Genomic DNA, 25469 nt, shown 5'->3' on the forward strand with positions numbered 1-25469 from the left:
TTAATCTACACAAGGGGTAATTTTGTGTATTATCATTGGGGATGTACAACAATTTTATGACCTTTGTCTTATCCCTTTAGATCCCTGATATATGTAATAATCTATAGAAACGATTATTTAGTTACATTAAAACATTAAACATAAAGAAGTTTAGATTTAGGTTTAGCCCCCCCCCCCCCCCCCTCTCCTTCCCATCATTTAGTGGAATAGAACTTGAAAATACTTATTATTAACTTTAATTCTAAGTCAGAATAAATATTTCCCAATATGTCTATGTTTTTGTGTCTTTTATTTATTTGAATTATATCTTAAGTTTTGACTTTAAAAGTGCATTTAATCGCTTTTTCTTACAAACTTTTCGTGCACTTACGTTCAGAAAACGGACTAAAAACCCCTACGGGGGCGCAGGGGGGTAAGTGAAACCAGTACTGGCGATTAAAATATGTCTTTGGGTAATCAAATATCGTTTTTTTAGCCGGCGACACCCGGCGAAAACATGTTTCCTCTTACTGTGATCTTAAAAGTTGATTAAAAAACAAACAAAAAAAAAACTAAAATCTTGACTTCAACTAGAATTATTTAGGACTAATTTCTTCAATTTGTGTTTTTTTCTTTTATAGTGTCAAAATATATGTAATGCATGACTCATCAAAAGTTATTTTGTCTAATTACGTTAATTCTAAGAGATTTTATAATACTTTTAAAATTGTTGGTGAAACACAAAAAGTTTGCCTTTTTCTGTAAGAAAATTTTTGCATTTCTTGACTTCCATGCATTAGAATGCTTACTTAAAAAGCGTATTTTTACGATTCCTTTGAAATCTGATGTACATTGGGTATGATAATACTCATAGAATGTTTAAAACTTTATTTGGGGGTGGTGAATTGTTGCCCCTTGTTGCCCCTATGTGCATTGTATAAATGTTTGCTTTTAAGTTATCTAACAAACTAAAAGTTATACTCTGAAATAGTTTTAAAGTTTGCATCTATTTGTATTTACAATAAAGGGACATACAAAATTCTAAATTATCCAAATGCTTCCAGGTTTTCCCCCAAAAGGAATTGTATTTCTTATTTATATCTCAGCTATTAAATACTTTTAGTTTCATAAAAATCTATCTGTCTGTTTGTCCCGCAGAATCTCGCTAACCGCTGAACCGTTATGGTTTCCCTTTACAATGAAGTTTCTCATGGGTTCTAAAAAGCTTATAATATTTTTTAGGTTGGATACGACCTTCCTCCCAAGAAAAATCGCCCTTTGATAAAATTGATGCCCACCCCAAAAAAATTCTTTTTACTTTTTAAAACTAAAATCGAAAATGGGGGGATGGGGTACAACTTTATACCCTCCTCTCTGCCTAAAGTGCCTTTAGAGGCCTCAAGACTTGAAACCGTTAGTATCATAATATTATAGCATAAAAAAATATATATTAATCTCCAACAAAGTATCGATCAAATCCCTCAGGAGGATAAGACAATAGAGAAAGACTTTAAATTATAATACCATGTTTATTTATATTTTGCAGGGTTAGAATTACCATACTAAATCAATTGGCTGCCATTTAGCTAAAAAATATTATATTAGTCATTAGTACTTAGCCTTTTGTAATATACTATTTTACTTTCATGGGAGACTAAACTTGCATTGTGTACAATAGATTAAATTTATTTTCACTCTGAGACTAGTTTCAACTTCCCAACTGTATTAAAATATATCACATTGTTCTCTAAATATTTACTAAACAAAATTGAGGCAAAATCCTTTCTTCTGTTAGCGGACCACAAACAAACTATTTGTCACCACTCCAAATAACAATCGGGCCACGCTATTATTACAGATTGACAGACACGAACACTATAGAGTAGTTTTGATACTAAAAGTCATTCTAGAGTAAAGAGATAACTTTATTTGTTTTGTCTTAATTAAATTTTTTTGTCACATGAAAGGAAAATGTTAATATTTTGATGTTTGGAAAATTAAAGTAAAAGGGCAAGGCAGCTTAAAAAATTAGATTTTAAAGAAATGGTATGGAATGTTATTCTTGTAAAGATTAGGTAAACGATTTTTTATAAATTTTAATGCCATTAATAATAAGTCAGTACGTGCAGTTTTGTTAGCCCCGATGAACCGGGCTAGTAAAACTGGTTTTAATTTTATGATAATCGTGTAAAATTTCTGTAAAGCCATGTTGTACATGATTTTTCAGTATGGCTGAGAACCAGTTCTAATCCAAAGGATAGTTGTCGATTTCAAAGTCATAATGGAAAAAGCATTTTAAGCTATCTTTGTTAACTTTCGCCTTTTTTTGATGTTGTTATCATTTTATCTTCTTTATTGGTAGTTTCTTAAATACTTAAATATTATTTTTATATGTGATAAGAATAACTAGAAACCTGTAAGAAATTAGGAATTCAATCTGTGGCATATTGATCCATTTCAGATTTTCGCTAATTATAATATCTCTGGCTAATGGCATTTTGTGGGAATATGGATTTCATTGATTGATTGATTAGCCACCAATAAACTAAAATTGGCGTTTACTCATTGCAAATGCTTATCACTAAAGTTGTCATTCATATAAACTTGATCATTTTGCTTCTTTATAACTATTCAGGACTTGAATGGTCTATTACATTTGTATATACTAGCGGTTGCACCTCTAACATATAAGGACTCTGTATTCAAAGGGGTCAGTAAGAAGGCGCCAGTAAATAGCCAATAACAATTCTAAAACTTAAATATGAAATCAAAATAGTCTAAAACCGTGTCGGATTCTATTTGAAAATTATCTAAAATTTACCTAAAATAGAGAACCCAATCTTTTTTGTAGTTATATCTTACTAATTTTTACTACTTTATATTATAGGATTAACAGTTTTGTAGGGGCAAACTGAGAGTTATGATGAGTAGCTAACTACCCATTTCATACATTTATTACGTTTATGAATTAATTTAAAAGGACTTTACTGATGAGAATTAATTGTTTTACTCAAATGTAGTTTATGGATCTTATGCAGTTCAAGTAAAATGATCCTGGTAACGATTATTCAAAAATTATAACTGTGCATTATTATGCCTACTCCAGATTATTTGTAGTCCTTTTTTGTCGGTTAAAATTATGTGCATTCATAATCTATATGTTCCACAATTTAACTCTTAGTAGCCTTTAGATTTTTTAGGTAATTGTTACCAAAAACATTTCACCGTGAACTACACTAGATCCTAATTCTTATAACATACAATCTTAATCAATAATTGTATTTTAAGTTTTATATAAAGTAAACATTTCTGTCGTGATTAAAAATATGCCTTTAAAACAAGTTTCTCTAATAGCAACGTACAGTCCTTGTATTAGGAAAGTCTAAGTATCTGTTTGGCCCTGGTAATTAGGGTTAAAGGTGGGGAAACATTAATATCCTGTCCCATAACCAAATCCCCCCCCCCCCACCATGCCCGCATAATTTTCACATAGCTAAGTAGGCCCTTCGTATTTAGGGTTAAGGCAGTAGTTCTTTTAAAACAACAATAACATTTAACAATGTTGTTTGTTTCAACGTTTATTATCAAATAGTCCTTGTAAATCACTTTATTAATATTTATAACAGTGATGTGATTGGTAAGACATACAGACATTCGTTATTCATAGATCAGCTACGCTACTGAAATAGGGATTACGAGAATTCTAAATTTCTGCTTCATTATAGAAACCCTGAAGAGTGGGGGGGGGGGGGCAGAATTTCACTTCTAGGTGGCACATACCGTTAAAACCAAAATGTGGTTATTAACCCTATATATAATTATCAACATATCACAAGAGAGTGAAATAATGAGAGAGCGAAAGAGAGAGAGAGAGAGAGAGAGAGAGAGAGAGAGAGAGAGAGAGAGAGAGAGAGAGAGAGAGAGAGAGAGAGAGAGAGAAAAGAGAGAGCGGGGGGGGGGAGCTTCTTAAAATTTTGGTTTTGAATATTATATATTGGCATGTCATTGTCTGTAGTGTGATACGGGGATGATCTTGATAAATGAGAAAGGTGCAAGTTTAACTCTTTTTTTTCAACAGAAGTTTTGTTTAGGGAATAAGTAGAATTTCCAACCCCCCTCTCCCCCCCCCCCCCCCCTCCTAAAATAAAGTAGTATAGGAGAAAAATAATATTTATTCACCCTTCTTCTATTTACACTTGAATTCAGAAATTAAATTGAGGAGATGTGATATACTTGGTTAAGAGGTTGGTAAAGAATTCTTAAAGAAGTTGTATCAACTTTTTTTTTTTATAGCTAGCCGGTTCTTTTAGTAAGTAGTAGATGTAAAATTTTTCATAGAATTCAAATATGCAATCGGTTTTTTTGTAGACCTCTTATTTTTTAAGTAATTTAAGTTTTTTAAAAAAATAATTAAGTCGGTTTTAAGGTACTAAAACGCAACAAAATAAAAGAAGAAAATGGTCAGTAAGAACAAAAATAGTAAGATCTTTAATTTGACACCTTACTTTTAAAATTCTGTTGGGTAATTATTGAAAAAATCTATTTTTTTAACCTCGGTATAATAAAAACTTTAGACCTAAATATTTTCTCAAACAGACATAAAAAACATGGGTTCATATATACCATTAGAATCAGAAAAATATTACGAATCCATTGTAAGCAAAATTGAAAAAAATTAAAAAATTATAAAATTACAGAAATGGCCAATTATTTTTTTTGTTCAGACAACACTATTGTATTCCCTTTTTTACCCCCTCTTTACCCCCTCTTTACCCCCTTCCCATTTTTATACTCAATTGAAGAATTAAGACGTTGCCTGTACAACATAATATGATATTTTCATATAATTCCTTTTATTGTAGTTTATATACTATATTGTAAACTTTTTTTTTCAATTTTGCTTACAATGGATTCGTAATATTTTTCTGATTCTAATGGTATATATGAACCCATATTTTTTTATTTGTGAAATAATAAAATTAAGTTCAAAGTTTTTATTCTCGTGGGTTTAAAAAAATCGATTTTTTCAATAATTACCTGACAGAATTGAAAAAGTAAGGTGTCAAATTAAAGATCTTACTATTTTTGTTCATAATAACCATTTTCTTTCTTTTTTTTGTTGCATTTTAGTACCTTAAAATCGACTTAATTTTTTTTTTTTTAAACTTAAATTACTTAAAAAATAAGAGGTCTACAAAAAAACCGATTGCATATCTGAATTCTATGAAAAATTTTACATCTACTACTTACTAAAAGAACCGGCTAGCTATAAAAAAAATAGTTGATACACCTTCTTTAAAAATATAACTGGAAAAGTCTATCATGAATTATATACATGAATATCTTATCTATATTTACAAGCTTAGACTTAACCTGTTTTGTTATTTGTATTTCCTACAGGTATTTAATAGTTATTTCTCGCATTGTATTATAAACGGCTTTCCGCGGATCTAGAATGTACAATTAAAAGATTAAAACTAGTTTTTTTAGCCCCGAGGTGCCGAAGGCACCGGCTAAAAAATTGGTATCAATCATTTTTACATTCGTAGAAAGCTGGATATAATACGATGCTAAACATAGTTTTTTCGTATGGATGAGAACCGGTTCGAATGAATACGAGAAAACTGAACAAAATTTGGATCATAGAAAAAAAATGAAGTTGTGGGTTTCGTCATAATTAAAATCTTATGATTGTACATTTCTATATTCGTAGAAAACTGGATATAATACGATGCTAGACATAGTTTTTTCGTATTCATGAGAACCGGTTCCTATCCACCGGATTCAAATGAATACGAGAAAATAAATTATCTCATTCGTTAGCTTACAAACATTATGTACTTTTACTAAATTTTCATGGGTGGTTTAAACTAGCAGTATCCAAAATTGTCAACTAATAATTTGTATCTGTCATTATCTTTTCCCTAAAAACCCAGGTTACGTCTGTTTGTTGGTAGGGAAGCTATTCTATAGCTCATTGGTCGTTTTTAGTCCGGGAGGCAGTAGTGAAACAAGGATGACAACACCCATAAGTAGCGAAACAAAAAAATAGTGGATGGGAATACGTACAAGTAGATTTAAAGTGTATTTATTAAAATCAAGAATAGATTTATTAGAAAAATAAATACGAAACCTTGTTTTATTTTGTATGATGACGACATTTAAAGCAAATTACATACTATATGCGCATAACAGTCGGAAAAAGTATTTTGATATACAAAAATACAAAAAATATGGGGAAATATGTAAAACATTTAAAAATGGCTAAAAACCTGCTAAAGGCAGTCTGACCGCCATTGTTTCTTTTCTTAAAACGCTAGGAACTTTAATTATAATATTATAACTGAAAAATTTTGTAAATCGGACCTGAAACACCAAAGATATGGGGGAAAATGAGAAAAATATAAAAATAGCCCAAAACCTGCAAACAGGCAGTCTGACCGACATTGTTGTTTTCTTTAAACGACGGGAAATTTAATTTTGATATATTTAACTGAAAAAATTTTGAAAATCAGACCATAAACACCAAAGTTATGGGCAAAAATGTTGAAAATATAAAAATAGACTAAAACCTGATAATGAGCAGGCCGACCGTCATTGATGTCTTAAAGTTAATTTGGCTTCTTAATGATGGGAATGTTGTCTAAAAGTTTCAGCATTCAATCTTTTATAGGAGCTAAGTAAATCCTATTTCCCCCATAGCGTTACGGATGGACGGACGGACAGACAAAGTGAGTTTTAGAGTAGCTTCGCTACTAAAAACAGAAGAAACTTAAAATTTGATGTTTTCTAGAGCAAAACCGATAGACAGATGGTTAAAGTGAATTATAGAGTAGATGTGTATGGTAAGTAAAACTTTTACAAAAGTAATCATCCATCTATCCTTGATACTACAATAGATGAACACATTTCACCTAAAGAAATTTAATGTAATACAGAGCATTACAGACAGACTTACGAACCAAATAAATTTTAGAATTGATGTTTCTCTCTTAACGTAACTGAAAGAGGGCCAAACAGATATCTGGAATTATTGAGTAGCTTCGCTACATTAAATAACATCATGGGGTAAACCCGATAATTGTTATATAGGCTGAGAAAATAGATCAATGAGAAATTACTAAAACCACAAAAATGAATAATATTGAAATGTTATTTCCATGAAATTCAGGGCTCGTCAACCGACAAACCATACAGTAATGGATATAGTATAATTGGATATATTGACAGAGGAAAATTTTGGTTTGTAATATGAATGTCATTTATTAGCCAGTTAGTTCTTTAAGTAGAAGTAGAGGGAATGGGTAAAAGGGGGTGGATGGTGGCTTACAATGTTTTAGCCCAAACTACTAATGTGATTACTTCTGCTTTAATAGACCCTAGTACACAGAGATTAACTGAAAGGATAACATCTAATTACTTTTTAGTGACTTCAAATTGAGTGACTAGACTTATCTCATTAGGGTTATTATTCGACATTTCATACTTTAGTTGAAAGCTGTCCTAGAATTCAAACAAAACTTTGTTAAATCACACCAGTTTAGCATTTCAAAGAAAAAAAAAGCATTTAACTGTATTGAATAAATTGAATCAAACTGAAATTATTTAATGGTTTCTTTTGATAGTCAATAAAATAACAAAATTTTGATTGTTTATAACAATATTAAACAAGTATAAACTTAGGCAGAGCATCCAACATTTTCTGTGCAGTAATCAGCAATCCACATGTCTCCAGAGCCAGCCAGGGTGGTCATGGCTGTTGGGATGACCAGTTCCAGGGCAGCAACACAATCCTCCATGTTATCAGGATACAAGCCGGAGCAGAACTCACTGTTCACATAACTAGAAAATAAAACTGTTAGGCAAGATATAAGAATAGTTTTTTAACGCATCGTATAATAAACAGCTTTCCGCAGATATGAAAAATATATAATTATAACAGTTAAACAAGTTTTGTTAGACTTAGCCCAGATAAAAAATATGATGCTATACATAATTTTTCAGTATGGCTGAGAACCGATTATAATACAGCGGATATTAATCGGTTTCAAAGCCATACTGTAAAAGAATTGTATTGTAAAGGCGTAAAAGGGTAAATATAGGTAGAGTAAATATACAACATATTAATTAAGTAAATGTAATATTTGAAAAGCTATTAGAAGCATTAGTATTAAATTATACATTACTAGCGGCTGCACATCTAGCATCTAGGGGCTCTGTATTTAATGGGGTCTAGGAAAATTGCTTAAAACCAACACGGGACCTATATGAAGCTTCAGACAAAAAACCTGGTTATCTTTATTGTGGCATAATCTTATTCTTTTGTAGTGGTTTGAGATACTTAAATCTTATTGAGTGACTGTAAGTGTACAAAAGAAGAACTAGATTTATGATACAAATATGGTTCATACCTTTCAACAGCATCAGCTTGGATATCACCATCAGCCATGTAGGCAACACTTCCATATAGACGATTGGCACAGTCCTCACAAGTTGGGGTCTTCAAGATAGTCTTCTTTACACACAGATCCTTTAATTATTTGATCATTAGTTTTTTTCTTTATGCTCAAACCTGCCGGGATACCCGGTACTCAAACTAAGGTTACACACACACAAAAAAATATCTTCTTATTTTAAATTTCAAATAAGGTGGGGCGGGAGTACCAGGCCCTTTTAGGGAGGGAAACAGCCATAAACTTCAAGCTTTCTTTTCTAATTTTAAACATTGATAGTGATGTATAATACCTGCATATTTAGGGTATAGTTCATATATATTTTTTTTGACTTTTTATCTTTCAGGTGACAAGATTGTTATTTCGATGCTAGCTTAGGTACCAAAAATTTGTAAAGTAAAATAGAACATACCATGCAAAGATTACTGGGGGCAAACCATCCCTCCTCAGCATTGAAGAGTCCAGTAGCAATGTACTCCCAGAACTGGGGAAGTTCCTTCTCACAGGTTGGTCTGTCAGGGTATTGGGAGCAGACAGGCTCTCTGATCAGTTCCACCTGGCTGTGAATACCCTCTATATAAAAATTAGTGTAAAATATTGTTAGTTAAATGCTTATTTTATATTAGACCTAATTCACTATTTATCTATCATTGAAGCTCTAAGTGTTACTTTTTGACAGGGTCTTTTTAAAAGTAAATTTTGATAACAAAAGTATATAAGAAATTGAAAATATAAAGTATAGATAACCTATTTTCAACAGTCATATGTTACAGAAAAGAAATAAAAATAAAATATCTTTGGGGGGTGATGGTAACCTTCTCAAAAGAGAAATAAACCTTGCTAGGACTCAGGAGAAGTTGCATTAGGAGAAGTAAAGGAGAACCATATGGTCCAATAGTTTGCGAGATTCTTTTGGTACAGACAGACAGAAGACATCCTGTTACTTTTTTTTTATAAGGATTTGCCTTTAGAGGAAGCATCAGCACTGAGCATGGTTCCAATCATGGAGCAATCCTCACAGGAAAGCTCAGCAGAGCTAAATCCAACCAGGGCAAGGGCAACCAATAACTAAAAAAGAAAAGCTTGAGATAAAATTTCCACAATGACCCAGGTATCTTAAGGGATAATAACAAACAATAAGGGATAATAAACAAACAAATTATTTGTAAGCTTGAATATTGATAGTTTATACCAATCAAGCCTGTTAGAATAAAAGTCTCCAAAGTTTTAAAGCCCATATATCAGAGAATGTGTCAATAAACTTTGGGTACCATACCAGTATGTTTTTAATCATTAGGTATAAAAGTGTAATAAATTAAACAATATAATTTTTGACAGACTCAAGGTTTATTATGACGTTTATTTAACATTTGTCAGTAAGTAAATTTTGTGTTAGGGAAAACAAAATTTCTTTAATAAATCATGCTAACCTTGTACATCTTGCAGGATAAGTGAAGAATGATTGTATAAGAAATTAAAGATCCTATTTAAATGTTTGTTATCTTCCATAGCAATTATTTGAAATGTTTACAAACAATCTTTCAAAAATAGTCTCAGGTGTTATGATTTATAAGAAAAAGATATGCAATATTGCACTGCATTTTTATGGTGTTCTTAATTGTATGGCCTAAATTAGTAAGATGTGTAAAAAGGACATTCAATATCATTAAGATTAGGCTGAACTAAACTTCTATATTTTGAGTTTCAAATAAAAAGTTCTGGTAATAATATTATAGCATCCTAAAACTGATATAAATAATTTTATCCTTAAGATAATAAAAACCATATTCTGAAAATAATGTCCTAGCAAATGTAACACATGGAGTTTACTTTGAATTAATAAGAACAGTACACATAATAAATCATTATTTTCCTAGAATTTTTAAAAGCGAAGCTTTTCTATAATTAGAGTCGGTCCGTCCGTACGTCCGTCCGAGATAGATAACTTTTTTTCGTTAATTTAGGCCTGTTAGAATTGTCCTATAGATTTCAAACTTTACATGGTGATTCCTGTAGTAGTTAGGTACTATTTAGAAAGCGTAGCAACTCTATAATTATTACCAGAATGTCCGTGCGTCCATTTTAAACATGTTGATTTTTCTACTTTTTTAACAACAAAATTTATGTGATGTAATTATCCGTTTAATCTGATCTTTGGTATATTGATTCCTGGGACAACAAATTACAATATTATAAGCGAAGCAACTCTATAATCAAGTCCTAAAAATGTAAGTATGTCCAGTAACATTATCCTGTATCAAGCAGTTTTTCAACAAATTTACTTACAATTTTGCTTCGACTCTTATACTTTTATATTCTGATTATTCAGTTCTGACAATTTACAAGTGTTAATGTCCGTTTGTCCTATCGTTTCAGTGCTTCGCTTTTATGGATGTTGTCATCCTTGTTTTCTACTATATAATATATAATATATACTGGAAGCTTCTATCGACAATTAGCAGCAAAAGCTTATTAAATTCTCAAATCATTAAAAGCTAGATGGCTTTTTATGTAAATTATGGTAATGAAATTTGTTATTTGCTCAAAAATAATGTCTTAATGAATTTTTTAATGTGTGTTTACTTTGACTTTCCAGTAATGTAAATATGGTTATACATTATTCAAGTCGCAAATTGTATAATTTTTGATAATTGTACAACAAAATATAATCACAATTACTGTACTTTAAAAACTAAGTAAAAAATGCAAAGATTTTCAAGCTAAATAAAACTTGGAAAAGGAACAAAATGTCCTTGATAATGATAAAACGCATTAAAGTTTCCTAATTGTGGTTTTGTTTGTTCAATTACTTTGCTAATTGATTCAACACCAAACATTTCATGAGTTAGTTGGTTCTTGAACATTAATTGATTAAGAATATAAACAATTCTTGATATAACCTTTTCTATTCTATTAGTTCTAAATTCTCCAATAGACATGCAACTGAAAAGCTTGATCACAGTTCTTTTAAAGTTAAACATCTTGTTGGGTAGAATTAATGGTGAAAATAAAATTGTTCCCAGTTACTTTAATTTGAAAACCTTCAGCTATGTCGGGCTCTATATTAGTGCTGCTGCAATTTTCTTCTGCAGGTAATCATACTAAATTGATAATGTTTAACTTAAGCTTTCTTCCAATGTATGTTAAATATAACACAATCAGTTTAATTAATATTTCTTTCCTTACTTTTCATAGTTCTATATTTAATGAATTTATTCTAAATAATTTGTCTAAATTGATTTATTATAACATATACCTAACTTAGATTTTACCTAAATCCTAATTTAAAAAAAATTATCTTTATGCATAACTTCCAAATAACAAAGGAATAAAATTTAAAGAAAAAGACATTTAATGTTGTTTTCTAGGTAATTATGAAACTGGGTTAAATTAACATAATAAAACTTCAAATATTATCAATATATGATCTTTATTAGAAATTGATTTTAGATTTATTGTCAATAGAACTTTTTTGTTCCAACTTGTGTTTTAAATTCACTTTCAAGCCCCTCTAAAACACTAATTATGATTATAATTGTCTACTTTTTAAAAATAAGTTAATGTTTTGTTTTTCTCAAACCTGTAATATTCATGATAATTTTAAATTTTGAATCAGATATAGCCTACCTACAATTATGGACCCTGACAAAAACTGGACTCTGGATTCTATGATAATGTTTTTTCTTGATAACACTGTACTCACATTGCCTCTTTATCAACTTGTCCAATCACAAATGGTTATGAAACACTTTAAAGGTCAAATACTCAAAGATATGGTGTTTGAATACCCTATGTACTCTCAGATCTTGTACACCACGATATATGTTGCAATGTATGGTACTGGCTTGGTTGTTCAGTTGGTCAACAATCTCCCACATGATGACACTGTTCTTTGGATTGCAGCTGTAATTCTCATTTTTCTAACAGCCTTAGCCTTAGCTGGAATACTAATACTACCCTTTTCTTGTCTTGTTAACATACAATCTTTTTTAAAGTTACAGTTGGCTAGAGAAAAGTTTAGCAGAAAGGATATACTAGATACAGCTGAAGTAATTTTGAGAGGAAGTTCTGCTATAAGATACACTTTATCTGGGTCATTTTTTGCAGTTCAGATTTTAAGTATCATTTGTATTTATGCTACTCTTGTTAGGCCAGAAAACTTTTACTGTATTCTGTTTGTACTAGGTAAGAACTTTTAAATATAGTATTATGGTAAAGTTGTTGAAGACAAAAGAGTTGTCAATGCATCTTAATAATACAAAAAGGAAATATTTTCATGAAGGGAAGCATTTTCTTGCCCAAATAGATTTAAATCAGCACTTTTATGTTAGCAATTTAAATTCAATTCTTTCCACTGAGACATTCAATTAAACATTTAATATATTTTAGCTTTGATTGAAGCAATCTTAACACTAGTTGGAGAAATAGAGACTTGTTATGATCTGGTAGGAGAAGTTGCTGACAATGCTAGAGAAGAGGCATGTGATGAGGTAATTAAAACAGCCAGCTTTCCTAATTGTGATATTGTTTCAACTAAATTTTGGGCATTTCAACAAATAAATATATACAAAAGGTGCCATTTACCCTATGTTCAAACACCTGATATACAATTAAGAGAAAACCAAATCCTTTGATTGCACCACCATTGCTGGAAGTACTAACTGTGCATAATATATTTATGGGCATTTTCTTGGGCCAAAGCATTCTTCCTTACTTTTGCTATTGCTACATCACCTGACAAAGTTGCAATATTGTGTATAGGTGGCGCTAGACTTAACCCTCATCAAGCTGAAAGCTAATATGAGATTAAGATCATCATTTTTCATAGAAATCATTAAAGATGTCTTTACAGGTTTCTGTGAGAGAAATGATGAAGCTTCTGACAGCTGTGAAAAAACTGGAGGGTACCTGTCCTTTCACAGCATTCAAATTCTTCTCATTTGAAAGAAGTACAGTGACAGCCATGCTGGCTACTACACTCACATATCTTGTTGTTCTCATTCAAACTTTTCTTTAAAATCGTTTTAGCCAGTTAATTTTTTTGTGCATTTCTAATTAAAAAAAACTTTTTCGGGAATAAAATTGTATAAAACTTGTCTGTTTATTGATTTAAATTAACTAAATATTTGCTTTGCTAGAAATAATGGGCTTAATGAGTTTATTTCTTTTCTTTACATTTCATTTGGATGGTATATGTAACCAGAGATCTATAGGGAAAAGAAAATGGCCGATAAATTGATACATATCACCAATGATGATAAACATAATTGCCTCTTCTGTAGATTAAAATTAGTGGTTGAAACATTTGAATCAACTTAATGAATCAACCAATCAAAATTCACTAAATTCCCAAAAGTTGCTGAGCCGAAGAATAAGAAACGTTATGATAAAACTTTGCGGTCTAGTGTAATAAACAGCTCATTGTCACCTCTGTCTTTGATATATAAGTTAGAAAACCTCTTTGGGTGTAAAAATGTTTTCCTTCATCAAATTAAATCTAAATATACATTTGTCATGCTTATTAAACATATTTTGTCCATATTTTTGAATGAGTAATAAGAGAATTTTATAATCTATAAGAAGAACAGATTAACAAGTTTGCTGTGCATTTATAATTAATTATTCAAAACAGTATGTAAAAGACCTCTAATTACCCCAATGTTTAGCTGATATTGTCATTTTTTTAAAATTTAAACAACTACAATTACGTTCAATTGTAGCTTAAAATCAGCAAAACATATTTGCAAACAATTAAGGAAAGAAAAAAGATAAAACAATTTAAACAGTTAAAAAAGAAAAAAAGGAGAAAAAGTAGGTAAAGAATGTAAAAATAATTAGAAGAACAGACAGCAGGACATACATATGTGTAGCTTTACTAGTAAAATTATCATTGAAGATGTATGTAATAATCTTAATTGCAATTTAGTAAATGGTTGGCCATCGGACACTGCAAACATGCCCTAATAGTAGAGTTTCTGCGCTTCTCAATACTTTACTAAGAACAGTATTTTACATATTTAAGTCAAACATTAGGCTCAACCTTTTACTTGTAATTGGGACATGCTGTAAAATCAATTTGGACCAGAATTAAACGGAAGATACTTTATTTTTGTAAATATTGTTGAATGATTTGCAGCCTCTGTTGTAATATCTTTTAACGAGCATTTCAGCCGCACGCGCGTTTAAATTTATTTCCGGCCAAGGTACTTTGAACCGGAAAAGAATTAAAAGCTATATAGTTGTATTGTTTTTAATAGAACAAGCTTATGTAGAATGTAGATAGATTTTGAATTTTTTCTGCATACCTAAGGGGCATACGATAGTGGGAGGGGGGCAACACCACACCAAGATAACATTTAACTTATTTATCCCCTCAATAATCAGAGCCTCTTGTCAATTTCCTGTGCACAGAACTAGGTACGCTTTCTTGAAAAGAAAACATTTTAGATTTAACCTAAAACGTTTGTCCATCCACGGACCAATGTGAAGTTTGAACTATGGATTAATTTACATAAAATAATAGTTTTACCTAGATTTTAAGTCGCCAATACAATACTTGTGAATTTTAACATGAATAATTTACTAAAACATTATACAAAGTTGCCAGGAGCCAAAAAATATTTTAAGTTAATTTCTAACAAATAATTATTAGCTTAAAAACAACATCCAATAGATTTTATTGGACCAAGTGGTCGTCTAAATATTTAAGCTTTAGAATCAGTAGCATGAAAGTAGTTAAACAAACTTTCTATTTTTCATAAGATTTCTTTAAAAATCTATCGTTTATAATCCAGGTATATCTCAAAAGTAATAAAAAATTAAATTCTTTATTTACCACTTCCTCCTACCCAAACTTATATTTAACTCTTCAAGTGAAATTGACACAAATTTTAGCCTACTGTATTTCAGTAAAGTTATAGCAGGATGACTTACATGGGAGATTTTAAGGCCGTCTGAGAAGTTTGGACTTTTAGGAATTATGTAGCTAAAAGCTCCTCTATGAAACTACTTATTTACATTTCATAAAAGTATTTTTATACCGAAGTCAGAAGTCAGCTATCCAGGGGCGTCCAAGCTTTTTTGAACACAGTAATAGTGTCTGACTGATTATGACGTAACAAAAAAAATGCCAATGAGAGGCCAATATAAATTTTACCATTGGTCAATAACGGCCTCTCATTGGCTTATTTTTTTTGGTTACGTCATAATCAGTCAGACACTATCACTGTGTTCAGCTTTTTTATTTGGGAGGGGGGGGGGGTTAATAATTTTTGCGCGCTTCGCGCGCATTTTTACTACTAAATATTTAATAGTATTTAAATCACCCCCCCAAAATTTACCCCAGGGGTAAATTTGGGGGGGGGGGGGTAAAAAAAATTTTATCACTAAGTTTCGACATTATGAGTCAAATCCCATAAATTTCTTAGGCTATCCTATGAGTAATTGTCTCCTTAACCGTACATATATATAAATGAAGATCAAATAGTAAGGGGATAAAGTCACACAAAAATCAGCCACGTGACGTCATAAAAATTTGGGATTATCTTTCTCTTTTTTAGGGGTTTTCTCTTCCACTTCAATTTTATGACGTCACGTGGCTGATTTTTAGTGGTTTTCTCCCGTTACATCAAAGGCTTAGGAAACTAATTTCTAGGCTACCCTGAGGACTGGGCCCAAAATCTACAAATAAGAATTTTTCTTCTCAACAGGCGTGTGCTCGAGTTTAAGTGTATGTGGCTGAAAAGTTGAGCTACTAATGGAAGAGTGTATCCTTGTATTAGAACACCAATTACTAGGAAAATAATTATGTACATTTATGTAAATTATTGAAAAAGTAGACTATACACTGCCCACATATTAGTACATCTTTAAACAAGAATAATATGGTCCATAAGCAAAATCCAATTCAAATGAATAAAAAATAGTTTGTACCTCCAGACAAGAGTTGTTAGATCAAAGTGTTTAGTGAAATGTTCTATATTACAAACTACCAAGCTTCCCTGATAATTTTAGACTAACGATGTACCTTCTTACTAACTTAATTTTGGCAATTCTAAACATAACTATTCAATACAGACGGCTGAATTTTTTTGCGAAGAAACCAGTAAATAATAAACCTGGCCAGCCTGTCAACCTGTAATGCTTCGTAGGACTTAAGAATTTTTCTTCTGCTATTTAATGTAGAAGGCTGATGTTTTGTGTGAAGATTTTTTATGCTGACCAACACATCTACTCTACAAAATACCTGGTCCGTACTGCTCTAAATCAATCTTGGATCATGGAAAGAAAACAAAGTCATTCCTAATTAGGACAGAAGTCACTGGAAATTGGTCTAAGGAAGGCTACTTATGTCCTTCATCTAACAAAATCTAACTTAAGGGAGGTGACTTATGTCCTTTGTCTGACAAATTCTTACATTAGGAAGGCTGCTTATGTCCTTCAAGTTGCAAAACTTAGCTTTTCTGTCCTTCACATAGCAAAACCTCACAAAACATAGCATTTCTGTCATTCACATAGCAAATTCTTGCAAAACATAGCAAATTCTTGCAAAACATAGCATTTATGTCCTTCACATAGCAAATTCTTGCAAAACATAGCAAATTCTTGCAAAACATAGCAAATTCTTGCAAAACATAGCATTTATGTCCTTCACATAGCAAATTCTTGCAAAACATAGCAAATTCTTGCAAAACATAGCATTTATGTCCTTCACATAGCAAATTCTTGCAAAACATAGCAAATTCTTGCAAAACATAGCAAATTCTTGCAAAACATAGCAAATTCTTGCAAAACATAGCAAATTCTTGCAAAACATAGCAAATTCTTGCAAAACATAGCATTTATGTCCTTCACATAGCAAATTCTTGCAAAACATAGCAAATTCTTGCAAAACATAGCATTTATGTCCTTCACATAGCAAATTCTTGCAAAACATAGCATTTATGTCCTTCACATAGCAAATTCTTGCAAAACATAGCATTTCTGTCCTTCACATAGCAAATTCTTGCAAAACATAGCAAATTCTTGGAAAACTTAGCATTTCTGTCCTTAACATAGCATTTTAGTCCTTCACATAGCAAAATCTCACAAAACACATAGCAAATTCTTGCAAAACATAGCAAATTCTTGCAAAACATAGCATTTATGTCCTTCACATAGCAAATTCTTGCAAAACATAGCAAATTCTTGCAAAACATAGCAAATTCTTGCAAAACATAGCATTTATGTCCTTCACATAGCAAATTCTTGCAAAACATAGCAAATTCTTGCAAAACATAGCATTTATGTCCTTCACATAGCAAATTCTTGCAAAACATAGCAAATTCTTGCAAAACATAGCAAATTCTTGCAAAACATAGCAAATTCTTGCAAAACATAGCATTTATGTCCTTCACATAGCAAATTCTTGCAAAACATAGCAAATTCTTGCAAAACATAGCATTTATGTCCTTCACATAGCAAATTCTTGCAAAACATAGCATTTATGTCCTTCACATAGCAAATTCTTGCAAAACATAGCATTTCTGTCCTTCACATAGCAAATTCTTGCAAAACATAGCAAATTCTTGGAAAACTTAGCATTTCTGTCCTTAACATAGCATTTTGGTCCTTCACATAGCAAAATCTCACAAAACATAGGTTTTTCTGACCTTTTTTTACCAGGAGATCAGAACACACATAACAAGAGTTTTTACATAATACATTAAGATTATCAATTATGCATTCAACTCTGCATAAATTATGATAATTCATTATTATTACCCCTCCCCCCCCCCCCCCCTATTTAAAATTTACCCCTGCATAAATTATGATAATTTATGCTGAGTTAAATGTACTGTTTGAACTTCTATCTAACAGGATATGAGAACTTAATCAGAACACACATTACAAAAGAGGCCAGCTATGGTGCCATGTAGGAAAAGTGGCATTGCATTCTAGGGCCTAAAAGGCGTCATAGCTGGCCCCTTTTCAGTCCATCATATGACATGGGAAGGAGGTTGAGGATCATTTTATGCAGTCTAAATTCCCAAGAATGCAATGCCACTTTTCCTACATGGCACCATCTCCCATGTCATATGATGGACACAAAAGAGGCCAGCTATGACGCCTTTTAGGAAAAGTGGCATAGCATAGTGGAATTTAGGCTGCATAAAATGCTCCTCAACCTCCTTCCCAAGTCATATGATGGACTGAAAAGGGGCCAATTGAATAATTGTTAATTTGAATGTACTATGTAAACACTCTTGTTATGTGTGTTCTGATTAAGTTCTCATATCCTGTTCGATAGAAGTTCAAACAGTACATTTAACTCAGCATAAATTATCATAATTTATGCAGGGGTAAATTTTAAATAGGGGGGGGGAGGGGTAATAATAATGAATTATCATAATTTATGCAGAGTTAAATGCATAATTGATAATCTTAATGTTTTATGTAAAAACTCTTGTTATGTGTGTTCTGATTTAGTTCTGATCTCCTGGTAGAAAAAGGTCAGAAAAGCCTATGTTTTGTGAGATTTTGCTATGTGAAGGACCAAAATGCTATGTTAAGGACAGAAATGCTAAGTTTTCCAAGAATTTGCTATGTTTTGCAAGAATTTGCTATGTGAAGGACAGAAATGCTATGTTTTGCAAGAATTTGCTATGTGAAGGACATAAATGCTATGTTTTGCAAGAATTTGCTATGTTTTGCAAGAATTTGCTATGTTTTGCAAGAATTTGCTATGTTTTGCAAGAATTTGCTATGTTTTGCAAGAATTTGCTATGTGAAGGACATAAATGCTATGTTTTGCAAGAATTTGCTATGTGAAGGACAGATAAACTATTTTATGCAAGATTTTGCTATGTGAAGGACCAAAAAGCTAGGTTTTGTGTGGTGAAGGGAGGCTACTTATGTCCTTCATCTTGCAAAATCTTTGTTAAGGGAGACAAGTTATGCCCTTCATCTAACAAATTCTGACATAAGGGAAGCTACTTATGTCCTTCCTAGGAAGGTGACTTCTGTCCTAATTAAGGAATGACTTTGTTTTCTTTCCATGATCCTCAATCTTTTATATAAAATAAATGTAATTCTTAGTTGCCTGGTCTGTAATATCAATTTAATGATAGCTCGCTACTTATTGTTGTTGTCATTTAAATACCTTTATTATTTCTAATGCAATGTCGTGCACAGCAATTCACCAGGGGGGGGGGGGGTAAACCATTAGGAAATGAATAAAGGAAAAGGAAGATCTTTCCATTTTCAATTAATACGACACATAACATTGTTTAAAGGTTATATTTTATGTTTAGGCAAACGGATACGCCCCTTAATTATTTTTTGTCCTAGCGGGGATTTCTCTTGGGAGAGTGGCACTACACTACCATGTAATAATTTTGAGCCTTCCTTTAGAAGACAGTCTGCTACTTTTATATGTAAAAGTACCGAAATCGTGTTAGAACTAGCTAAAGCAAAGAAAATCTTATTAATGTGCTGCTAGAATAAAATCTAAAAACAAAATAGCCTAAAGACATCACAGGATCAATAGGAAGCTCCTCCCAATCTGTTGAGTGAATATCTAAATCTTAAGCTTAAGACACAAAATCCTTTCTATTCCTATGATGATAGGATACAACGGCTACACTCATAAAGGTCTCTAAGGGAACAAAAGAGTGCAGGGAAGTCGACTATTCACTTTCAATTTTAGTTTGAAACGTTAAAAAGGAGTATTTTCATTTGGAGGGTCTTTTATCCCTTCCATAAATTAAAATTAAACTTCTCTAGTTCTATAAAAACTTCACTGAAAAGGTGAATCATGTCAGTTAGGCGGTTAGCGAGATCTTTAGCTACACACAAACGCACAAGACATACGTTTCTTTTGTGCAAGCAAGGTATGTATAGGAAAACTTTATCAGTTAAGCGGTTATCGAGATCCTTCGCTACACACACACGCACAGGACATCCTGTTTCTTTTATACAAGCATAATATTATGTATAGGAGAACCATATTAGTTAATCGGTTAGCGAGATCCTTCGCTATACACGCGCATTATTGTATAAGCAATCATAGTATGTTAATTGTACGGATTAATTTAAACTATCTACCAGACATAAAAAAAGTTATGTTATTGTCTCGCCTTTCAATGATATATATTTGTCCTTGGTATTATATTCCCCAATGAAGCTGTCGTCTTAATATCCCCATACTTAATTCTAGCTCAAAATATACACAATACAAATATCAATATCTTAGTTTATTCAATAACGTTTCAGAGAATAAAAATATTAAATATATGATTCACAATGTTAATTATAAATTATCTATTACACATAAATAAATTTCAGAACAAATTAACTTATTTAACGTCATAAACTTACAAACAATAGCAAAAAGATAAGATTTATGAAGCTTAAAAAGATACAAAAAGAAACAGAAAAATATTCAAAAAGTTTGTATTGAAAATTGCCGTTTGAAAGTATTACTAAAAACGTGCTAAACATAACGAAAATACATATACAGAAAAGTTCTTTGTTTGAAATATCAGAAACCCAAGCTTGCATCCTTGCGGCACTCCACGGACAATTTTTCAGCATTTTATCGAAGATTTTAGCATAGAAACGCACTGTCTATCACTTGTCAGTCCGTTTAATATTCAATTATGGATATGACCAGCGATAGATAGTTGTCAAATGCTTTTTTTCGCCAGTTTTCTGCATAAAAACACATTTTATATCACTATATTTTTGTGACCGTTAAGTTTTCGGATACCTCCACCGAAGACAACTTTCCAACTGATGCCGGCCGCGGCTTGGGGCTTCTATACTTAGCTTGGTTCAATCATAACACAGCTGATTTTTGGCGCCTCCCATTGGTCCTAAAAATGTGACCGGTTACTATTTTTGGCGCGGCACGGACATATTTGAAAAAAGCTGCTGTCCTTATACACAGTGCTTCAAAAAGGAGTTTTTAGGGTAATAATCATTTAAGTTTATTTTTCTCTCCTAGCATACTTTCATTATTTTTTTGACTGTGATACTCTATCACTTTAATTGTACAATTTGTACAACAAACTTTAAAGATCTTTTATGAACAAAATATGTATACATCTTAGAATCAAAATCAATTTTACATTAATTTGTATAATTTACAAAAAAAAATTATTCTTTAAATTTTATGCTTTGATTAAAATATAATTTACATAATGCATGATTCAGTTGATTAGAATGTTTTAATTTACCCTAAAACTTATAAAAAAATATTCTTTGTCCAAAAAGTCTCTAAATAAACTTATGTGCATTTTGGAGCCGTTTTTACTATCTTTCTATTTTTTCACTGTGGCACTCACGACGCCACCTCGCGGTACAAAAAGGGAATATTTCAACTTAAAAAGGACTCAAAAATAACCGTCGTTCCTTTTTCTTATAGATAGATACAAGTTAAGTACATATTATTTAAAAACTAAGAAAATGGTCTATTTCTATCAAAATTGTAAATATTTTGCATGAAAGTATAATTATAATGTTTAAACACTAAGAGCATTTGAAAAATATAAATTTTCTATCAAAAGTCAGATTACATTTATAGCTTGTTGCCATTTTTAGCAATACACAAAAAATTTGGAAAGTGGCTCATTTGCAAACAATTATAAAATTGTGTAATAAAGGCGCGAAAGATAAATGAGTAATCTAAAAATATACACTTCCTCTAGCTTTTCATAATGTGAAGTAATTCAGACAGTTTAAATCTTTTGGGACAATACAATTATGATTTATATTTGCCCACTCAGGGTGTTAAACAAATAAGGTTTAGTTATTATCTGAAAAATTTCATTCCTAAAATTTTGGATTGGCATAATCATCTGAACGACCAATGGACATCACTTACTCCCCCTCTTGGGAAGTTGGGATCACCTTTTTAATATTTGTTTCTAGCTTCTAGGTGAGGTTCAAAGCTGTAAAAGACGTTTTCCAAAATTTACCTAACCTAAACTAGGTGTTTGTATCAGTTTTATTATATATTTTTAAAAGCGAAGCTTTTCTATAATTAGGGTCGGTCCGTCCGTCCGTCCGTACGTCCGTACGTCCGTAACGGATAGCTTTTTTCGTTAATTTAGGCATGTTAGGATTGTCCTATCGATTTCAAATTTTGCATGGTGATTCCTTTAATAGTTAGGTACGATTTAGAAAGCGTAGCAACTCTATAATCATTACCAAAATGTCCGTACGTCCGTTTTAAACATGTTGATTTTTTTACTTTTTTAACAACAAATTTTTATGTGATCAAATCATCCGATTGATCTGATTTTTGGTATATTGATTCCTGGGAGAACAAAGTATAATGTTATAAGCGAAGCAACTCTATAATCAAGTCCTAAAAATGTAGGTATGTCCATAAACATTATCCTGTATAAAGCATTTTTTTAACCAAATTTACTTAGAATTTTGCTTCGACTCTTATATATTTATATTCTGATTATTTAGTTCTGACAATATATAAGTGTTAATGTCCGTTTGTCCTATCGTTTCAGTGCTTCGCTTTTATGGATGTTGTCATCCTTGTTTTATTTCAGTTAGGAGGTTAAAACTATTTTTACAGAAGCAGAAATATAATCTATAACATAAAAAGGTAATGAAAGATTTCATTTTCTACTCTATTGGCTATAATATCATCCGATTTGTCCGAAACCAACAGCATCAATATGTATACAGCTGTTCTGGTTCAGCTAAATGGCCAAAAAGTCAGTGTAAGAGTCCCAGTGTGTGTCTGTGTGTATTCATTTTTTTGTCTGTGTGTGGGTCCTTACATGGAAGACCCATAGTTGCCTGTCCAAATGTACAAAATGTATACACAATTTACTAAGAATAATAAGATAACATAATCACTTCTGCAATACATTGAGGACCAGTATAATTTGAAGTCCAATGTCAAAATCCTTGCCTTTCTGGTTTAAACTTTAGAGTAACTTTAAAAATGTATGAAGGGGGGTAACAAACTAATAGTTGATAATATTGGAGTTAGTGTTGTTCATCTCTATATAGGATATGGCAGGGGGTAGTTTTAGCTGTTGTGTTTTGTGCTTTACAAAATTACAGATACCATATAGATAGATAGAAATATGGACTGGGATAGATAGATAGATTGATGGATATATAAATGGATGGATGAATAAATGATGGAAGGGTGAATATAGATAGCTTGATGTAAGTTAGAATAAATAGATTGGTGGATACAGATACCAAATAATATAGATAGATAGACAGATAGATAGATGAATAAAATGATGGAAGGATTAACGGATGTTTAAATATATATATGTAAATTGAAGAATATGGATTGGAATGGATAAATTAATGGATATGTGAATAGATAGATGAATAAATGATTGAACGGTGTTGGATATCTTGATGGAAAAATATACCATATATAGATAGATAGGCAGTAGTTTAGATAGTTAGATAGATTTGGATGAATTAATTGATGGATATATAAATAGACAGCTAAATGGAGGGATAGAAAGATGAATTAAATAATAGGTGGATGAATGGATGTATGAATGGAGATATGGATGGATTACTGACTGAATGTGTGTTAGAATATTTAGATTCAGGGATGGATAGGTGGATGGATGAATCGATAGATAGATGAATGGATCGATAAATATATGGAATAGTGAATTAGATGTTTAGATGGATTATTGATGGATTAATAAATGTGTGAAAAAATATGAAGATGGCTGGATGGCTTCATGTACTGATTGATGAATTCAATAGTGGTTTGATGGTTAGATGAATAGATAAACAGATATTTTTGGATTAAATATGGATAAATGAATATATTGATGCATAGAAATGGATGAATGAAAGGGATGGATAGATAGATGAATCTGAACGGATTTATTGATTGACTTGACTAGAATAGATGACTTGAAAGGTGAAAATTAGTTAATGAGACGCTTTTTATTGAAATTGTAAAACAATATTTCTTGTATGCAAGCCCCTGTTGGGGGTATTGCAAAGATTGATCTTAGACATTAGAAAACAAGGATAAATATACCATGAGTAGTGCAGCGATGTGTGCCAACTGTTAAAATTTGAACAACATCTCAAAAATTGTCAAATAAAAATACTTTAGATCATTTTTAAAAGCGAAGCTTTTCTAAAATTAGGGTCGGTCCGTCCATCCGTTATGGAAAGCTCTATCGTTGATATTGGAATATTAGAATTATCCTATCAATTTTAAACATTGTATGGTGATTCCTATGGTAGTAGTTATCTATATTTGCAATAAAACAAGGATGACAACATCCATAAAAGCGAAGCACTGAAACGGTAGGACAAACGGACATTAACACTTGTATAGTATCTGAACTGAAAAATCGGAACATAAATGTATAAATGTCGAATCAAAATTGTAGGTAAATTTGTTGAAAAACTGCTTAAAAACAGGATAATGTTTATGGACATACTTACATTTTTGGACTTGATTATAGAGTTGCTTCGCTTATAATATTGTTCTTTGTTGTCCCAGGAATCAATATACCAAAAATCAGATCAAACGGATAATTAAAACACTTGAAAATTTGTTGTTAAAAAAGTAGAAAAATCAACATGTTTAAAATGGACGTACGGACATTCTGGTAATGATTATAGAGTTGCTTGCTACGCTTTCTAAACCGTACCCAACTACTACAGGAATCATCATGCAAAGTTTGAAATCGATAGGACAATTCTAACATGCCTAAATTAACGAATAAAAGCTATCTATCTCGGACGGACGGACGTACGGACGGATGTACGGACGGACGGACGGACGTACGGACCGACCCTAATTATAGAAAAGCTTCGCTTTTAAAAAAGGAGCAACACTAAAGTTATTGATTAGTTATTATTTGAGAGATATTTTTAGAAGCTCTTTATACTTATAGTGCCTATAAAAAATGACATCATACCATATAAAATACATAGACTAAATTACCAATTGCAGTGTGACATTTTAATTGAAAATGGTCAGTATGACGTCATAATATAGGCACTGAAAAAAGCTTCATATTTTTTAAT

General features: G+C 31.5%; 1 protein-coding gene and 1 long non-coding RNA gene across 2 annotated transcripts; one reads left to right on the plus strand and one right to left on the minus strand.

The window, feature by feature from the left end:
- Nucleotides 1-7569: 7569 nt before the first annotated feature.
- On the minus strand, nt 7570-9957 carry LOC145319011 (uncharacterized). Its single transcript, XM_080160826.1, has 5 exons — nt 9863-9957; nt 9398-9500; nt 8845-9005; nt 8391-8509; nt 7570-7821 (listed from the first exon to the last, which is right to left on the minus strand). Exons 1-5 carry the CDS (start codon nt 9869-9871, stop codon nt 7659-7661), a joined length of 555 nt encoding a protein of 184 aa, XP_080016952.1. The 5' UTR covers nt 9872-9957; the 3' UTR covers nt 7570-7658.
- A 2787-nt stretch (nt 9958-12744) lies between these two features.
- LOC145319012 (uncharacterized) lies at nt 12745-13528 on the plus strand. Its single transcript, XR_013879637.1, has 2 exons — nt 12745-12922; nt 13285-13528. It is a non-coding gene; the product is annotated as an uncharacterized LOC145319012 (long non-coding RNA).
- The last annotated feature ends 11941 nt before the right edge of the window (nt 13529-25469 follow it).

This window comes from Acartia tonsa, chromosome 5 (assembly GCF_053477335.1).
Source record: "Acartia tonsa isolate MP-2025a chromosome 5, ASM5347733v1, whole genome shotgun sequence".
Classification (NCBI taxonomy): domain Eukaryota; kingdom Metazoa; phylum Arthropoda; class Copepoda; order Calanoida; family Acartiidae; genus Acartia; species Acartia tonsa.

Coding starts and splice junctions, on each gene's coding strand:
- LOC145319011 (XM_080160826.1), bottom strand. Junction 9,006..9,397: donor TGCTGATGCTTCCTCTAAAG/GCAAATCCTTAT, acceptor ATTTTTATATAG/AGGGTATTCACAGCCAGGTG. Junction 8,510..8,844: donor CCCCCAGTAATCTTTGCATG/GTATGTTCTATT, acceptor AAATAATTAAAG/GATCTGTGTGTAAAGAAGAC.